Source organism: Meles meles, chromosome 2 (assembly GCF_922984935.1).
Source record: "Meles meles chromosome 2, mMelMel3.1 paternal haplotype, whole genome shotgun sequence".
Taxonomy (NCBI): domain Eukaryota; kingdom Metazoa; phylum Chordata; class Mammalia; order Carnivora; family Mustelidae; genus Meles; species Meles meles.
This window is the reverse complement of record NC_060067.1, coordinates 23,057,762-23,074,369: the sequence shown is the minus strand read 5'-3', so window position 1 is coordinate 23,074,369 and position 16,608 is coordinate 23,057,762. Positions and strand designations below refer to the sequence as shown.

The following is a 16,608-nucleotide window of genomic DNA, read 5'->3' as shown; positions in this document are numbered from 1 at the left end:
ATGGAGGAGTTCCAGCTGACCCTGAACTATCCACTCCCACAGACTGGATGATGGGCAGAGCTCCTGGGTGCTGGCCAGTCACTGCACATGTTATCAGAGGGGCTGGGTCACTCTCAGCGGTCTGTAGACACTGGAGAGGGACAGTCACAGTACAATCCAAGTCTGAAGATAATTTGAAAGTAATTTCAACGACACATTGGAATGCTTTGCTTTTGGCCTTTTGTTTTTTGGAGAAAATATGTCTAATTGAGAATAGGCTACTTTTTTTTCCTTTAACTTAAGGTTTTATTTATTTGAGAGAGAGCAAGCAAGCATGAGCTGCCGGCAGAGAGAGAGGGAGAAGCCAGATCCTCACTGAGCAGGGAACCTGATGCAGGTCTCCATCCCAGGGCCCTGGGATCACAACCTGAGCAAAGGCAGACGCTTAACCTGTTTAGCCACTCGGCACCCCAAGAAGCTAATTTTTAAAATGGAATCACCAGGGATGCCTGGGTGGCTCAGTCAGTTAAGCGTCTGCCTTCAGCTCGGGTCATGATCCCAATACCTTGGGAATGAGTCCCACATCAGGCTCCCTGCTCAGCGGGGAGCCTGCCTCTCCCTCTGCCTGCTGTTTCCTCTACTTGTGCTCTCTCTCACTCTCCCTCTATGACAAATAAAATCTTTAAAAGAAATAATAAAATGGAATCACCACTATCAATATGTATTAGAAGTGTTTTTGAAATGTCCATACCTTTGAATCAGCAACTCCAATGCAAGGTATTCTAAAGACCATAAAGAAGAAAGAAGAGCTTTTTGTTCAAAGATGTGAATTTTAAGGTTATTTATGACAGAAGAAAACTGGAGTAAATTAGGATTCACTCAAATGATCTTGTAGCATTATGAAATTTGTAAGACTGAAACACTTGGAGAATAGTTATAAATGAAAAAGATATAAAAAATGCAAATAACACTATTTAAATAATTCTATAATAAATGCCTAGAAAAACACCAGCATGAAATACAATAAAATACGGAATGGGTACAATAAAAAAGTTAACAATGAACACTTAATAATTCAATGGATTCTACAAGTTTCCATAACATTTGTTTTTCTTCAGTAATGAAAAAGATCTTAATTGAAAACAAAATTAAATGAGCTCACATTCCCAGAACACACGTAAACTGCACACCAGCTGAAATGAATTAACAAGGATAAGTAAAGTCTAGACTTTAAAACCCACTGTAGTTTGTCTCAAAAGTTAAACATCTGATAAGGATCACTAATGTCAAAATAGTATCCTCGTGATCTCAGAAGTCATTTTCACCTATTCAATATCTTGCTTTTATACATTTGTCAGGGAACTGGGTAGAATAAAGTGAATTTACTACATTTTTTCCTTAGTGTTTACCAAGGTAAACACAATCTTTTTTTTTTTTAATATTTAAGAAACTTGTCATTTTTTTAAAGATTTTATTTATTTATTTGACAGACAGAGATCACAAGTAGGCAGAGAGGCAGGCAGAGAGAGAGGAGGAAGCAGACTCCCTGCTGAGCAGAGAGCCCGATGCGGGGCTCGATACTCCTAGGGCCCTGGGATCATGACCTGAGCTGAAGGCAGAGGCTTTGACCCACTGAGCTACCCGGGTGCTCCAAGGTAAACACAATCTTTGAGGTTCTTTTGGATCAACAATCTATCCTTAGCTCAATTCTGAGCAAACAGAAATAAAATGCATTTGTCTCTACTCCAGAATGTCACTTGGGGCAAAGTAATAACTGGTCATTTGTACACTACACATCGAGCCATAGTTACATTATTTATAAGCTCATGAAGTCTGTAATTAAATTATAATGTAGTCATAGACTACAAATGTGAACATACCTTTGTTCCCTTTTTTTCCCTTTTAGTAGAAATTGCATTGAAAATATAGGCTTTTTTTTTTAAAGATTTTTTTTTTAATTTTTTATTTGACAGACAAAGATCACAAGTAGGCAGAGAGGCAGGCAGAGAGAGTGAGAGGGAAGCAGGCTCCCTGCTGAGCAGAGAGCCCGATGCGGGGCTTGATCCCAGGACCCTGAGATCATGACCTGAGCCGAAGGCAGTGGCTTAAACCACTGAGCCACCCAGGCGCCCCGAAAATATAGGCTTCTAATTGTTAAAAATAAAGAGTTGAGGGGTGGGCTGTATGTATGTTCTTTGTTGCTGCACATTTTTATTGATCGGACTCACAAGTGGCTCTTTTATGTTAGTCCAACTGCCTCTTCTCTGCCTTCCTATACTTTGCAAACCATCAGACCACAGGTTTGCAGGCTCCTCAGAGAAGGGGCACGATCCTTCTCATCCCTGCAAATTTCCTTATTACGGCAGCTAGCACAGCATTTACAAGAAGGTACTTGACATGATTCCTAGGGAATCATTATGATTTTCTGCTTCTAATGACAGTGATGATCCAGGTAACCTTCGTCTCCTGAGAGAAGTGATGGGTGAACCAGGAGGAGCCCAGACAGAGCCTGATTGCTGAAGAGAGAGAGGAGAGGGCTGGTTTCGGGCAAGGTCAAGAGGGGTGCCTGCCAGCCGGGCTGTGTGTGAGGGAGGACCCGCACAGGAGACTCTAGCTGGTGGGAAGGCCGGAGAAAGAAAAGGGAGGGACCCTCCTGCTGTCTCTATAGAAATTCAGTAAAATCTATCCTTCTAACACCTGGGGAATGGGAACGCTGCTTGCAGATGAGTGCAGGGGAAAAACAGAAGCTTGTCACAGGGACAGGTGACATAGGGACAGGATGTGTGTTTGTTAAATTGGATTAAGAGTCCAGTAATTATCCACTAAGTACCCGCACTGTGCCCTTAACTGTTCCAGCTTTGGGGCATACCAAGGAAGCACAGCCCACAGTGGGCTCTGCCCTCAGCAACCCTGTAGTTCCCCAATGTTGGCCATGACCTGTGTCCGACAATTGACCCCCATTATTCACGGACTCTGTATTTGTGGAGTCATCCACTCACTACAATTCGTAACCCCCAAATTTTATATATATATATATATAAAAATAAATAAAATAAAATAGATTGAGGTCTCCCAGCCGAGGTCAAACACAGCCAAACTGCCTTGTTTTGGCTCTCCTATTGTAAACAAGAATCCCCTTCACAGTCGATTATTGCCACTTTTTTTTTCTGCATTTTTTTTCCTGCTGGTGATTTCACTGTTTAAAATGGTCCCCATTTTAGTGCTGAAGTGCTGTCCGTGTTCTAAGCAAACACACACAGGGGGACAGGATGTGTTTGATCAGCTTCATCCAAGCAGGACTTACAGGCTTGTTGGTTATGAGTTCAATGGGAACAAATCAACAATATAAATTAAGTAAGTTGTCTTTAAGCAAAAACACACATGAAACAAAGTTATGTACTGAGCGGTTAACAAATACGTGATCAGGAACTTAACTGCATTGCCCCTCAGAGCAATGGCTCAGTGCTCACTAACTCAGGGCCTGCCATACCACAAATAGGGAGAATGAAGCGAATCCGTGCCTTCCTCTATTGTGGTTTAACTGAAGGCGAAAGATCACCAGAAGTCATCTTTATTAAGGGCCAAACGTGGGTCAAACACAGTGCTAAACATTTAAGATGCATTCGCTCATGTAACTCTCACAACCAACTTGTGACGGAGGTAGAAGCTTCATTTTACAGATGGGAAAACTGATGCTCAGAGAGGTTATATATATTTCCCAAAGTCACACAGCCAGTGGTAGAATACTGTGCCCTACTACTGCCTGGTAGGTGACTGGGGGAGATGATAAAATTGAGCAGAACAGAGGTACCTGGGTGGCTCAGCCACTGGGCATCTGCCTTTGGCTCAGATCATGATCCCAGGGTCCTGGGATCAAGCCCCACAACAGGCTCTCTGCTCAGCAGGGAGCCTGCTTCTCCCTCTCTAGCCCTCCTGTGCTTGTGTTTCCTCTCTTGCTGCCTCTATCATGAATAAATAAAATCTGAACAGAACTGAGACAGACAGCAGTCTCAGTTGTTGTGATGGTAGAATACGAGTTTAAGGGGCAATGTGAGAAGATGACAATTAGGACGATCTAGGCTGAGTGACAAAAGATCCTCCTCTAGGTTGGGGGACCTATAAGCTGGACAGTCACCTCTCCCTGTTGGAGATCTGAGGGTGTGAGTGACACGCAGAGGGTGGCCGTCCACCAGTGTGAAGGCTCCCCTGCCCCACAGGGCACATCACAATCCACTCTTAATTATTCATTCATTTACTCAACCTGTACTGGATCCCCACTATCCTATCCCAACTAGAGACACCGCGGATTCAACAGTGAACAAAACCTATACAAAGCAGTGGACTCATGGAACTTACGGTCTAGTGACAGGACTGAAAGACTGAGTTGTGTGGCTTTAGGGCAGTACTTTTCCTCAAGTATTGTGGTATTCCAACTTCATGAATACCAACAAATACTGATGTAGAAACAGTTCCATTCTGTCTGACTCCGATAACAGCACCCAAACCGCCAAGGAGATAAGCAGCAGCCAAACCACCCGGGCTGCCTGCATGGGACGGAGTGCTCAGTTTCTAGGGCTCCCCCTTTCCCACGGTGAACCAGATATCCTGAGAAGTTGTCCTGCTGCAAGACATTACCCGCTGGATAAATGGAGCAAAAACTGGCCCATCATTATTATCCTAAGGAAACGATGTACCCCCAAGTCCATTGAAGGCTTTCTAGAACAATGGTTCTGAACCTGGCCTGCACATTAAATCATCTAGGAGCTTTTAAAAGTCTTGCTGCCCAGGTTATGAGAAAACCAATGAAATCAGAATCCTGCAGGAGAACTTGGGCATCAGAATTTTATAGAACTCCCCAGGGGATTCTGATGTCCAGCCAAGGTCAAGAACCACTGCCTTAGAATGTGACAGAGCACACTGCGTGCAGGGAGAGTTGGTGGGTCCAGTGTCCTGTCAATTTCACTTAAACTCGCGGAAGCTGGTGGAGTTGAGGAGCTACCTAGCTTCTCAAACTTCCTCTCCATTCCCTCCTTTCTTCTACTCTCCACCCTGTGCTGGGATGTTGATGGCACCACTTTTCAAGCAGATGCAAAGAACCCACCTAAGTGGGTACCTTCCTGAGTCTAATAGGGCTGTTTATAGTTAAATGTATCGATTTTTAAATGAGTTCGGGCGAAGCTGAGGCTACACGTGAAAGCCAAAGAGGAGATTCATGAATTGCATGCAAAGGGCTTTATTTATACCAATAAGTCTCTAGGAGTCAAGGATAATACCCAATATGCACCTAATAAATACTAATCATACTCTTTGCCAATCTCTGATTTGGGTTCATATTCTTCTTTGGAGCAGTATCTTTATTTTTCTTTGTTTTTAAATGAACCAACCAACGAACCCCCCAAACATTTCCTATTATATGCAGGGAAGAAACAGACCAATAATTACTTAATTTGAGTGTCCTTTGGGTGCCTAGGTGGCTCAGTTAAGCCTCTGCCTTCAGCTGAGGTCATGATCTCAGAGTCCTGGGATGGAACCCCACATCAGGCTCCCTGCTCAGTGGAAACCTGCTTCTCCCTCTTTCCGCTCATGCTCTCCTCTCTCTCTCTCTCTCTCAAATAAATAAATAAACAAAAACTTAAAAAAATAATTTGAGTGTCCTTTGAATCTAAAATGTCCTCTCTACCTGAAAATGCTGTTAGAAGTGTGGGACAGGGAAGACAGAAATATTCCATGCTATAAAGCAAAGTGATCCCTGTGGACAGTATCCTGGGGTTTTCCCATGCAACCCTTCGCATTTGGCTCTGCGATCTCTCAGAGATGGAGGACTCCCTGTCCTGAAATCCTTGAAGAACAAGAACGAGATGGAAGGTTTTCAGGGATTTGTTTGTAAAAACATCCCCCTGCCATTTTGTTGGCATAGGTTTAAACACAGGTTTTAGATCTAGCCTGAAGATACATAGGGCAGAATTACATCTGGACTGGTCAAAGTAAGACATCAAGTAGGGGCGGCTGGTGGCTCAGTCGGTTGAGCATCTGACTCTTGATTTGGGCTCAGGTCATGAACTTGGGGTTGTGAGATGGAACCCGCATTCGGACCTGCACTGGATGGGAAGCCTGCTTAAGATTCTTTCTCTTTCCCCGCCTCCCCCCAACCTCTCTGGCAAAGACATCAACATGTCACAATCAAGGTACTTATAAACTAACTTGCATCAGGGTTTATAATCCTAGTAACAGTAAAAACTGAAATGAAACAGCATTTACTGAAACTTTCCTATGTGGCAGGTACCAACGGTTTTCAGGTATTAGCTCACCGAAGATCTCAACGATCCTAAGTGGCAGACTTTACTATTATACCTGCTTTGCAAGCAAGAAAACTGAATCAAGGAGGTTAAGGTCATCCCAGTAGTTAAGTGGTAAAGGGGGATCTGACTCATGAGGTCTGACTCCAAAGTTCATGCCCTTAGCCAATCTCTGCTGTATTTCCTCACTTGTATTGGTCAGATTTGGGCTGCTGGGTGACCCAGAAGTCAAATGAATTGAAGGCAATTGGTAGGGTCAGGCCTGGGGTCTTCCTTGGAGCCCTATCAAGCCCATGGTCACCAGGAGGCTATGGCTGTCTCTCCTACCTCCTGGACTGGACCTGGGAGGGGCCACTGGGTTTGGGCTGATGCATGGAATAAACCAGGGTCCTAAAGCATGTAAAAAAAAAGCTTCATCTCAAAGAAGCCTCAAGAAAAGGACGACCATCTCCTGGATAACACGGACCTTTCAGGGGTGGCAAGCCTGCTTCTTGCTTATTCGTGCTCTGTGGCAGAATGCCAGATGCGGCGCAGGAGTCTGGGGACGGAACTGGGGTGCAGACTGAGCAGAGTTCACCATTTATAAAGTTGCTGGCCAAGCGCTGTGACTAACAAAGGGTTGGGGTTGCAGAGAGAAAACCAGATTTCTTTGTGCTCAGGCAGGAGAAAAGGGCAGCATGCAAGGACAGGCCAGGCAGAGCGAGTGAAAAGAAAGAGGCCTCCAAGGAGGCAGCAATGAGGGAGGGGCTGCTCATGTTCCCACATCTCAACTAGGTCCCAACAGGCCTGCCCGGCCCTGACAGTTACCGTCCAGTGATCCAAAGGCTTGGTGGTGCAGAAAGGGCCAGGCTGCATCAACAGCTCTGATATGAGACCTGCCCGAGCAGAGAGGGGCCTCTGGTTCTGAGGCTCTGGCCAGTCAAAACCTGGGCAGCCTCTTGCTCTCTGCCGCAGCCCGCCCTCTCCAGCTGCACTGCTCTAACAAGCAGCTTCTCCGCACGAATCTGTTCCCCTCGCTGCCTCTGAGAGCCGCTGCTGCCTAAACATTTCATTTCTCGGTCACATGCTGCATGGCTTCCCGAGGGGGGGTCCTTCCGAAGCCAGACCCGCAGGGTAACTGCTGCCGCTGCTACCGAAATTCACATTCAGGTTTCTGTTCCTAGAGCACAGACTTCTGAGAGCTCCCATGGAGAAGGAGCCGGCTTCGCATCCTGCGGGCGCGGCCTACCCAGACAAATTCCTAAAGCCTCGTTTCTGTGTGGTCTCTTTCAGAACCTTCTCAATGTTCCAGGAGATCTCTTTCTTGATAAAATTTTCTTCCTCGCTTAGGGTCAGGCCAGAAGAGAGAGCAGAACAGATGTTAGATCTAAAGCTTTCCCCATTCAACTACTTGACCGCTGGCCTGCTAATCCGCTGTGATGTAAAGGAAATGTCTTTGAGCCCCTCTCACTCCGGGAAAAGACAAGCCTCCAAAAGAGCTGGAGCCATCCCTTCTTCAAGAAAAACAACATGAAAGGACGGGGTGATTGAAGTCAGCTGCATTTCTGCCTGTTAGAATATTAAAGTGCTCTCTCTTTTCCTCTCAGAAAGTCGAAATGGATTACGCTTGCTTTCTCAAACCCTGACAAGGACTTTCCTTCTTTTGCAACTCATCACCTGACAAAAAATATGCTTCAGTCCCAAAAGAGAGGAGCCCTACAATGAATCACAGCTTAGATATGGAGTAAATACTATTTTTTTTTAGAAGATTTTATTTATTTGACAGAGATCACAAGTAGGCAGAGAGGCAGGCAGAGAGAGAGGAGGAAGCAGGCTCCCCGCCAGGCAGAGAGCCCAATGTGGGGCTCGATCCCAGGATCCTGGGGAGTCGAAGGCAGAGGCTTTAACCCACTGAGCCACCCAGGCACAGGTGGAGTAAATATTATTATCCCAGCTGGGAAAACGGATGCCGGAGCGTGCCAGGGGGTGGGGGTGGGGGGGGGAGACAGGGCTCAGTCAGTGCTCAGCGCTAACCCTTCAGGTGAAAGAGAACACTTCAGAGTGTGCTGCCAGTTTTCTTAGTGATTTTTCTCCTTCTTCACCCTACTCGGAGCTACCAGAAAGCCTAGCAAATGATCAAACGCCACATACAAAAGTTATGCCCCAAGAGGTCCCGCTTGAGAAAATATTCAGGCCAGCTGCTCCCAGCACATTGTCCCTTCAAAAGCCCTTGGTTGCAACTGAGGTGAAGTCCTCATCTGGCCTTGAAGGGACTGTCACTAGATGGAGCTCAGGTATCTGGCCGGCGGGGGGGGGCGCACGGTATAGATACATTCCTTTAAGAAATACCATCCTTCACTGAATGTAATATGACACTAATTATAAGGTGCATCCCATTACCCCAAAAAGCCAAGTAAACTAAGACATCACCTTTGTTATCATAACGAATTTCTATTTTATGTGCATAAAGCTCTTTTTAGAACTATTTACACAGGAATGTATCATTTAACCCCCTGTCAATCTGTCAAGGAGAAAATATAAGCAAGATATATCCATTAGGGTATTCTTAAAACTTTTTCCACGCTGAAGGTTTTTTTCTTTTAATTTTATTTTTACGTAATCTCTACACCCAGCGTGGGGCTCGAACTTATAGTCCGGAGATCAAGAGTTGCACGCTCCACCAGCTGAGCCAGTCAGTGCTCCCCCCGACTCTTGTTTTAAACTGTTTATTTTGAAATAATTTTAGGTTAACGGAGGAGAAAGACCATGCTGAGGGTCGAGTCTGGGTCTAGGTGCCACGCTTTGAACAGCAAGCCTGGGGAATACCTAGATTTACACACCAGAAACGCCCCGTCTTCTGGCTGTGTGGATGGCTGACCGGCAGTTTCCCTGTTCGGAAACTGGGATAAGTAACTCCCCTTACCTTCCAAGGCTGCCGTGAGGAGCAAAGGAGCAAACATCCACCGCTACCCGTAAATGATGCACAAACATCGGTTATTCTCTTTACCTACAGGGTACCGCGTACAGTTCTTGCCCAGTTAGAGTCAAGAGCGACTCGACACTGATCTGGGGCTGCACACGGTACGTGATGTCATACATCCTGTGAAGCAGGTAACTGTTCCTTCACTCATTATATGGGTTATCCTGAAGCTCTGAGGGTGTTGCTTTTCACAGTCAACCCTACTCTGAATATGTGGGTTTGTCCTTGGCTCTCTCACTGTAAGTAACTTCCTACTTTATGAACGTGGCTCAGTTTTACGTTGCGGACCCAGAACTTCTCTGCAACCTCAGCCTGCTTTGGGACCCAGCCCAGGCTACAGCTGGCTCCTCTCCTCCTCTCCCGGGGAACCCACCCATGGAGATACCAACAGAGGTGGGAGGTGGGGCTCGTTCTTGCCCCTCGGATCCTAATCAGCCGCAAGCCCGCCCTCCTTTGTAGAACAGTAAAGTCAGTTCAACACCTTCGCTTTTTCAAAGGCCCCAGATCATTTTGCCATTAACCCAACTTGAGATAAAAGGGTTCAGCAATTTAACGCATCAATCTGAAGTAAAACAAAACAAATTCCCCCCCCCCCCCATCAACCGAGGCTTTCTTCTCCTCACCTTTGTAGGCTTTGTGGGGGTGGTGGGCTGGTGAATCCTATGGACCTGAAACACCCACCCAGCGCAGTCTTGGGAAAGCTCTCCTTACACATTTCTAGTCCCTCCCACCCACCTTCCTCAACAGTAAAAGGTCTCGCAGGGAAATCTTTAGAACTGCCGAAAGAAGCTGCCATTCCTTTACACACTCATAAGTCGTCTCCCACCTCGAATCTTTCTAACAGTCCCACTCCTGGATCTACATTACCAAAAAAAAAAAGCTTACATTCACAGGCTCCCTGGCTTACAAGTCCGTTTGATGACAATTCAGGGTTCCTTCTTAACAGCTGCTAAAAACAAGAGCCTTACAATTAAAAACACAGATGAGGTGAGATCATCTGGGGGGTAACTTGAGGTGAAGGAAGCACCAGAATGCAGGAAGGCTGGCTGCCCTTGGGCTCCATCCAAGACAATCGTGCTGTCACTGAACTACCCGAAGAGGGCCTTATAAGGCAGCTTCTTCTCGTAGAAGGCAAATCTGCAGTAAACCCGGAGCGCAGGCTCTAAGGGAAGGATGGAAATCGTATTTAGCGGTGTCAGCAGAGGCCGGCTTAGCTCAATCATGCCATCGCGTAGGTCTAGAGCATCGAAGATCTGAAACTTTTAACAGCTTCTTCCCCATGCTTCTGCTCCTCACTACGGTTCTCTCTCAGCTCTCCATAAGAGAAACTTTCAGACAGAGTTCTCTGGGCTCCTATAGGAGCATGGTACGGTATTCCACGTTTCTGTTGTTTTTTTTTTGTTTTTTAAACGAGCAAGTTCTTCCCACTGCGTAATCTAAATGTGCCTCGTGGCTACGAATTCCAGGCCCCTTAATTCCGTCTCCTGAGGAATCTTAGAACAGAAGGTCAGGCACCTTCCACTTAACAACTCCTTCCTAACCATGCAGAAACATTCACTTGTTTCTTGGATGACTTTCTTGGAAAAAGAATCTGAAGTCCTTTAGGACCCTTTTCCAAAGCTGCCGATTATCTTGTGGAAAGCTTCTTCTGGCTTTCAAATCTCCCCTGAAATGTGGGGATTAAAACTGGGTAAAATAAGAATGAGCCAAGGTCCTGAAGTTTCTGTGCTCCAGAAGGGCAAATGAGGCCAGAAAAATGTTTAAAGCTGGGGGAGACTTTTTGGGGGTGTGACTTCTTCTGTGTCTGATCTGAACGTGGATAGAGGAACGGGGATTGTAGGAGAGAAAGGAGGAGCTTCCTGAAACGAGAAAGTGTCTGTAGTTCGGGAGCAGGCTAACCAGCAAGCCATGTGAGGGGTCATTTATAAGAAAAAAGTGCAGCACCATGGGCTCATCTCTCCCAAGTAACACAGAGCTTGCCCCGGTAGGTTAGGGACCCAGATCTGACAACGCTGCTAAGATCTGGGAAGCTTAAGGTATGAACAAGTCTAGGCATCTCTTGCTGGGATTATTGTAACAGCTTCTTAATGGGGGTCTCTGACCCCATTTTGCCCCTTTTCAATCCATTCTAAGGGTGGCCAACACAGATTTTTTAAAAAGTGTAAATCCTATCGTATCACTCACTAGGTTCCACTGCTCTTGTGATCACCTCTAAACCTCTATGCATCTAAACGTCTCCCTCCATCACTGGGCTCTGTCAAGTGTCTAGCCACCTCTGCTCTCTTGCTCTGCAGGGAAGCCCCATGGAACCACGTGCCAGTCCTTCTGTGGCTAATAATACCCAATCACATCTCCCTTTTAAGTCCATTCCAACTGCCACACCAGCTCTGCTCTAGCCAATGCCTTCACATCCCCGTCTCAGGACCTTATTCTACCAGGAAGTCATTCCCGGCTCTTTTCCTACAAATCTGGATGACGGCTCCTCCTATCTCTAGGTCCTGTGAGCCATCTTATGGTGTAACTGTGTTAGCTTAACAGAGTATTGCACGGACTTCCATTCCCCTCATCCCTGGTGATAAACCAGACCTTTAATAATTTAATTTTTGGGGGGTGCCTGAGTTGCTCAGTGGGTTAAGCCTCTGCCAGAGAAATGTTGGGATTTCAGGGGGAAACTGACCACCTAATGTTAGAGTTCAGGACAGCATTAGAAGGGAAGGGGAGTCGAGGGTCAGATGTGTTCCTTGGCCTAGACTTCAGGAAGGCAGAACATACAAGGAGAAAGGAGAACAGACAGGGAGCAGACTCCACAGCCTGCATTTCCAAATGGGAAGGCTCTTCCTTCCATGGATTCCTTGTTTAACCAATACGTGTTTACCAAGTGTCCAACGAATCGCCAGCCACTGTGTTTATAAATTATTACAAGATGGAGTCCCTCTTTCAGGATGCTCCTGATCTAGTGGGGAGGACAGACATTCCCAGAGCCCTGTGGAGACAATGGGGAGTGCTCCACAAACCCGCAGAGCTGGTTTTTCCCTCAGGAATTCTCATCCTTCGGCCGAAATCATCCCACGGATCCTCTGCGTGGCCTGGCCCGGCCTCACGCCACACGGCTCCATCCCCAGCCTCCATCCCATCTCCCTGTTGTACATTCTCAGGGCACACACTGTTAAATGTGCTGTTTCTGTCTAAAGCTTTGAGTAAAAGCCATGAGAGAGGGATCTTGGTTATTTTATTCAAGGCTGCTCGCCCTGAGACTAGAACACCTGGCACACTCAAAATTCATTCAGCGTATGTTTAAAGCACCTACGAGTGCCAGGCATGGATGTAGGCACAGATCAGGAAGCGAAAATTCCCTTTCCTCACGGAGCTTACTTTCTAGTTCCATAGTGACAACGCATATCTATTGAGGGCTTTCTGTGGATAATCGCCACAACCTGAATGTCAACGGGGACTCTGAGACAGGTACGATTATAATCCTTTTATTACAGTTGAGGAAACCCAGTTCCAAGAGGTCAAGTGACTTGCCCCAGGGTAAGTGACAGGATTAAGATGTGCACCCGGGAGTCTGGCTCTAGAGCTCAGTGTCTTGCTATTCTGGTAGAACGCCTCTCGCTTACATATACACAGTATCTGGGCAACAAATATGGTTGGAAAACGGCTGGATGCTTCCAGAGAACCGGAGGAGGACAAGGACATCATCATGGGGGTGCAGGGTAGGTGGAGTGCAGCGGGGTTGGGGCGGGCAGGTAAGCTGCTTCCTGGAGAAAGGGACAGGGGCTGATCCTTGAAGGCCTGGAGTTCAAAGGGTGGGAAGACAGTGAGGGTGTGATTGCAAACAGCAAGCTGCAACATTCTGTGCCTGGACCATAAAGGGGTTGGGGAGAAGAGGCCATAATAACACCGTTATGGTCAAGAGCCTCGTATGCCCTGCTAGGTACTTTGAACTTGGGTCCCAAAAGTACTGAACACAGAGACCCCCAAGTGGCTGCAGTGGAATCCCCAAGAAGCTCGCATTTAAAGCACCACGAACAAACCACGAACAAAAGGCGTCAACCAAGAACCGGAATAAAGGAGCGCCCTGTTCTCTTCCAACTGAGTGAGTTCATTGTAGACCTCAGCACCTCCAGAACTTTTTATCAAACTGAATTGTCAAATCCCCTCTTCCACTTGCTCATGACGTCAGGGACCTCAATCAGATCTAATGGCTCTAAACTCATGACGGCAGTTCCAAGGTTTGAGATGATTAGCTCATTACCATTTGGACATATTTCAAGATGACGGCTTTGCCTCTCATCACAGGCACAGAAAACAAGCAGACCAAGATCTTTCCCCAGACCGTAGGTACGTGGTGATCTCAGAAAAGAAGGGGACAACTGGGAGGGTCTCCAGGGCTCCAAGGAAAGCACTCAAGGAGGCGAGCTTGTAGGGATAGTTTCTTACTCATCAAGACCAGATCTGTTTGTGCATCTGTGGCTGGAGAACACTTGTGTCAGCACACTGCTGACGTGTACTAGATGCTCAATAAATGCCGGTAAATGGGATGAACAGGAACGCCCCCTTCCTCTCAGTACTTGAGGAAGCCTAACTCAAGTTTCTTCTCAGCATAGAAATGGCTGGAGGAACCTAGAAAATGCACTTCCTACTCTTCGCAGAGCCCTAGGACTAAATGGCACAGAAAGAAACGGCACTGTCACGTTTGCCTGTCACTGTCAACACACCTCCACATCAGGAGAAATATATCAGGAGATCTGGTTTTGGCCCCATTCGTCTCTGTTGTAGAAAAGTATACTGGTAGACCTCAAAGTCTTTTCTGCTTTCTCTGGCGTAATAATAAATGGTCCCAGGCACTAGACCCGTATCTCTAAATTTAGTTTGGGAAGAAAAGGCTAATTTATGTAAAAGTTGCCAGTTTTAGATGCTATGTCCCTTAACATTTTCCCAGAAAAAAAGAAAAACCAGGTCCGTATCTTCATGGGTTTGCAGTCTGAAAAGATGCTGAGGAACTGGGTGTACCTGGCAATCAGGTGGCAGGACTCTTCTAAACGACTATCCAGTCTCAAGATTTTATAATCCCCCTGTGTGTTTAGAGGTGCACACAGTAGGAGAGAAAAAGGGATAAAACCAGCCGGAATCGGCAACAATGCTTAAACAATCGCCCAGCGAACCTTCTGCTCTGATAAGCAAGTACCAGTCATTTGGAAAGACTATGGGGAAAAATTCATTCCCTTGGAAGGTTTGTAAGAAAAATCGCAGTATTTGGAATGAATTTTGAAACTGCACACATTTCTCTTTTCAGGAAATGACTGATAAATTAGATCCAAAAGAAAAAATGACTGTGTTTCTGTTGGAAAAGTCTGTGAATTATTTTGGGTTGGGATTTTCTAAGTTTAAGGTGACGGTAATCTAAGGAGTCAACAGTAAGTCACACGACTTAAGGCTTTCAGGAGTGAACTCTGAAATTGGCGACATACGACCTGTCAGAGTATGGACTTCTGGGAAAAGCTCTAAAAAAAGAATTATTTGGAAAGTGTGGAGAAAAGTCTGGGCTGTGCTTAAGGAAGCAACTGCTTCTGTCATTTCAAGGGAACTGCCTCCTTCCCCTTTTCTACATTGGCTGGGGCCAGGAGAGGGACTGCCAAGGTTGGATCTCTAGCTTTCCCTTGAAATTACTGCCCACGGAAAATGTTATTTCAGACAGAGTTAAAATCCCTGAGGTTTCTTTCCCCTTACAAGTCCAGACACTTATTTATTTTCCTCTTTCATTTATGGCAAGTTTGGACCTGTCTGGAATTAAAATAAACGATCAAACATAACCTCAAAGGCATTCCTGCTGAACAGGGCATCCTGGGGACGAGTTACACAAAAATGGGACAAGAAAGAAAAACAAAATGATCATAAGGTTCATAATATAAACTACATAAAAACATTCATCCAAGAGTTTGTACTTCATGCCCACAAATAATTAGCTAGGTTACTGATTGAGAATCTTTAATTTCCAGTAAGTGAATTACTCTAATATTAAGAACCATAAAATCCAATTTTCAAAATTCTTACAGCCTAGTCAATTAAACGTAGGATAAATACCTTTTCTGAAAGTCCTGACTTTGCACTTCATCGTCAAACTTTCCCCCTCTCTGACTTCACTTCTACCTATCCACCCAAGCCAAGAAAGGACGAGGGAAGAGGACATCCTGGCTTTCCGAAAGAGTGGGGGGAGCTTTTGCGAATCGACTTGCCATCTGAATGTACATACCGTCGCCAGTCCTCACTTCTGGGCGCACGAAACAAGCTATCAAAATAAAACGAGGGGGGGGGGCGTCTCCCCTGCCTCCCGGCGGCGCCACCTCCTCCCCTCGCCTCAGTCTCCCCCCGGGATGCCCACTGGAGTCGTAGCGGGCCACCGTGACGACGGACGCCCTGTCGGGTCTGATCCGCCAGGGGGCGCGCGGCCGCCGGGGCGGGGTCGGAAGGGAAAGCGCTCGTGCCCACCTTGTTCGCAGGTGCCCTTGCTGACCTGGGTGATGGCCTTCTCCCCGCGGCTCTCGGCCCTCAGGCTGGCGGCGCGCAGCTGGCACCCGCTGGGGTAGGTGACGCCGTCGCTGCCGCACACCGGGTAGCGGCTCTTGCACACGCACACGCCGCTCACCTCCGGACCGCCGGCTGCTGCCCCGGCTTTACCCTTCCGCCTCTTGCGGCTCTTCACGCACTCCATGCCCGGCGCGCAGTGCCCCCTGCCGGCGCCGCCGCCCCCGCACGGCTCGCCCTCGCCGCGGGCGCACACCGGACAGCAGCCGCACGCGTCGCGGGTCTCGCCCAGCGGACAGCCCCGCGGGGGCAGGGGCGGGCAGGCGGCCGGCTCGCATGGGCCGCAGGCATCCGAAGAGGAGGAAGAGGAGAGGGGCAGGAGCAGGAGCAGCAGGCCGGCGGCGCCGACGAGCAGGACGCTCAGCGGCGGCTGCTCCATGGCTGGGTGCGGAGGCAGTAGGAGCGCGAGTGAGTCCCGTCCCGCAGCCCCGCGCTTTAAATCCGGCGCCCCTCCCGGCCGGGCCTTGGGAACCACACCCCGGGGCGGTGAGAGCTCGGCCGCCCCGCCCGCGCCGCGCCTCCCGGGACCGCCCGGCTCCAGCGCGCCCCTGCCGGCGGGGCGGGCTTGCGCGCGGGCCCGGGGCGCTCGGCCTCGCGTCCGCTTCGCTCGCCTTCTGCCCCCCAACGCGCCGCACCCGCTGCGCCCGGGCCCTTGCGCTCAGCCCCGCGCCCTGCTCCCCAGTCCCTCGGGGTCGCCCGCGGAGACGGCGCCTGTCCCAGCCCCAATGTGTGTACTTCTTGACAACAACGACTTCGTGACGACCCTGTGTTTAATCGATTAAATTCTCC

General features: G+C 47.8%; 1 protein-coding gene across 1 annotated transcript in view; it reads right to left on the bottom strand.

Annotated features, from left to right (window-relative positions):
• IGFBP7 (insulin like growth factor binding protein 7) overlaps positions 1-16,262 on the bottom strand; it is a 73,262-nt gene extending 57,000 nt beyond the window's left edge. Inside the window, exon 1 of the mRNA XM_045988549.1 lies at positions 15,724-16,262. Within this exon, the coding sequence (XP_045844505.1) occupies positions 15,724-16,198 (475 nt within the window). The 5' untranslated portion in view covers positions 16,199-16,262. The remainder of the gene's footprint in view (positions 1-15,723) is intronic.
• Between the last annotated feature and the right edge of the window lie 346 nt (positions 16,263-16,608).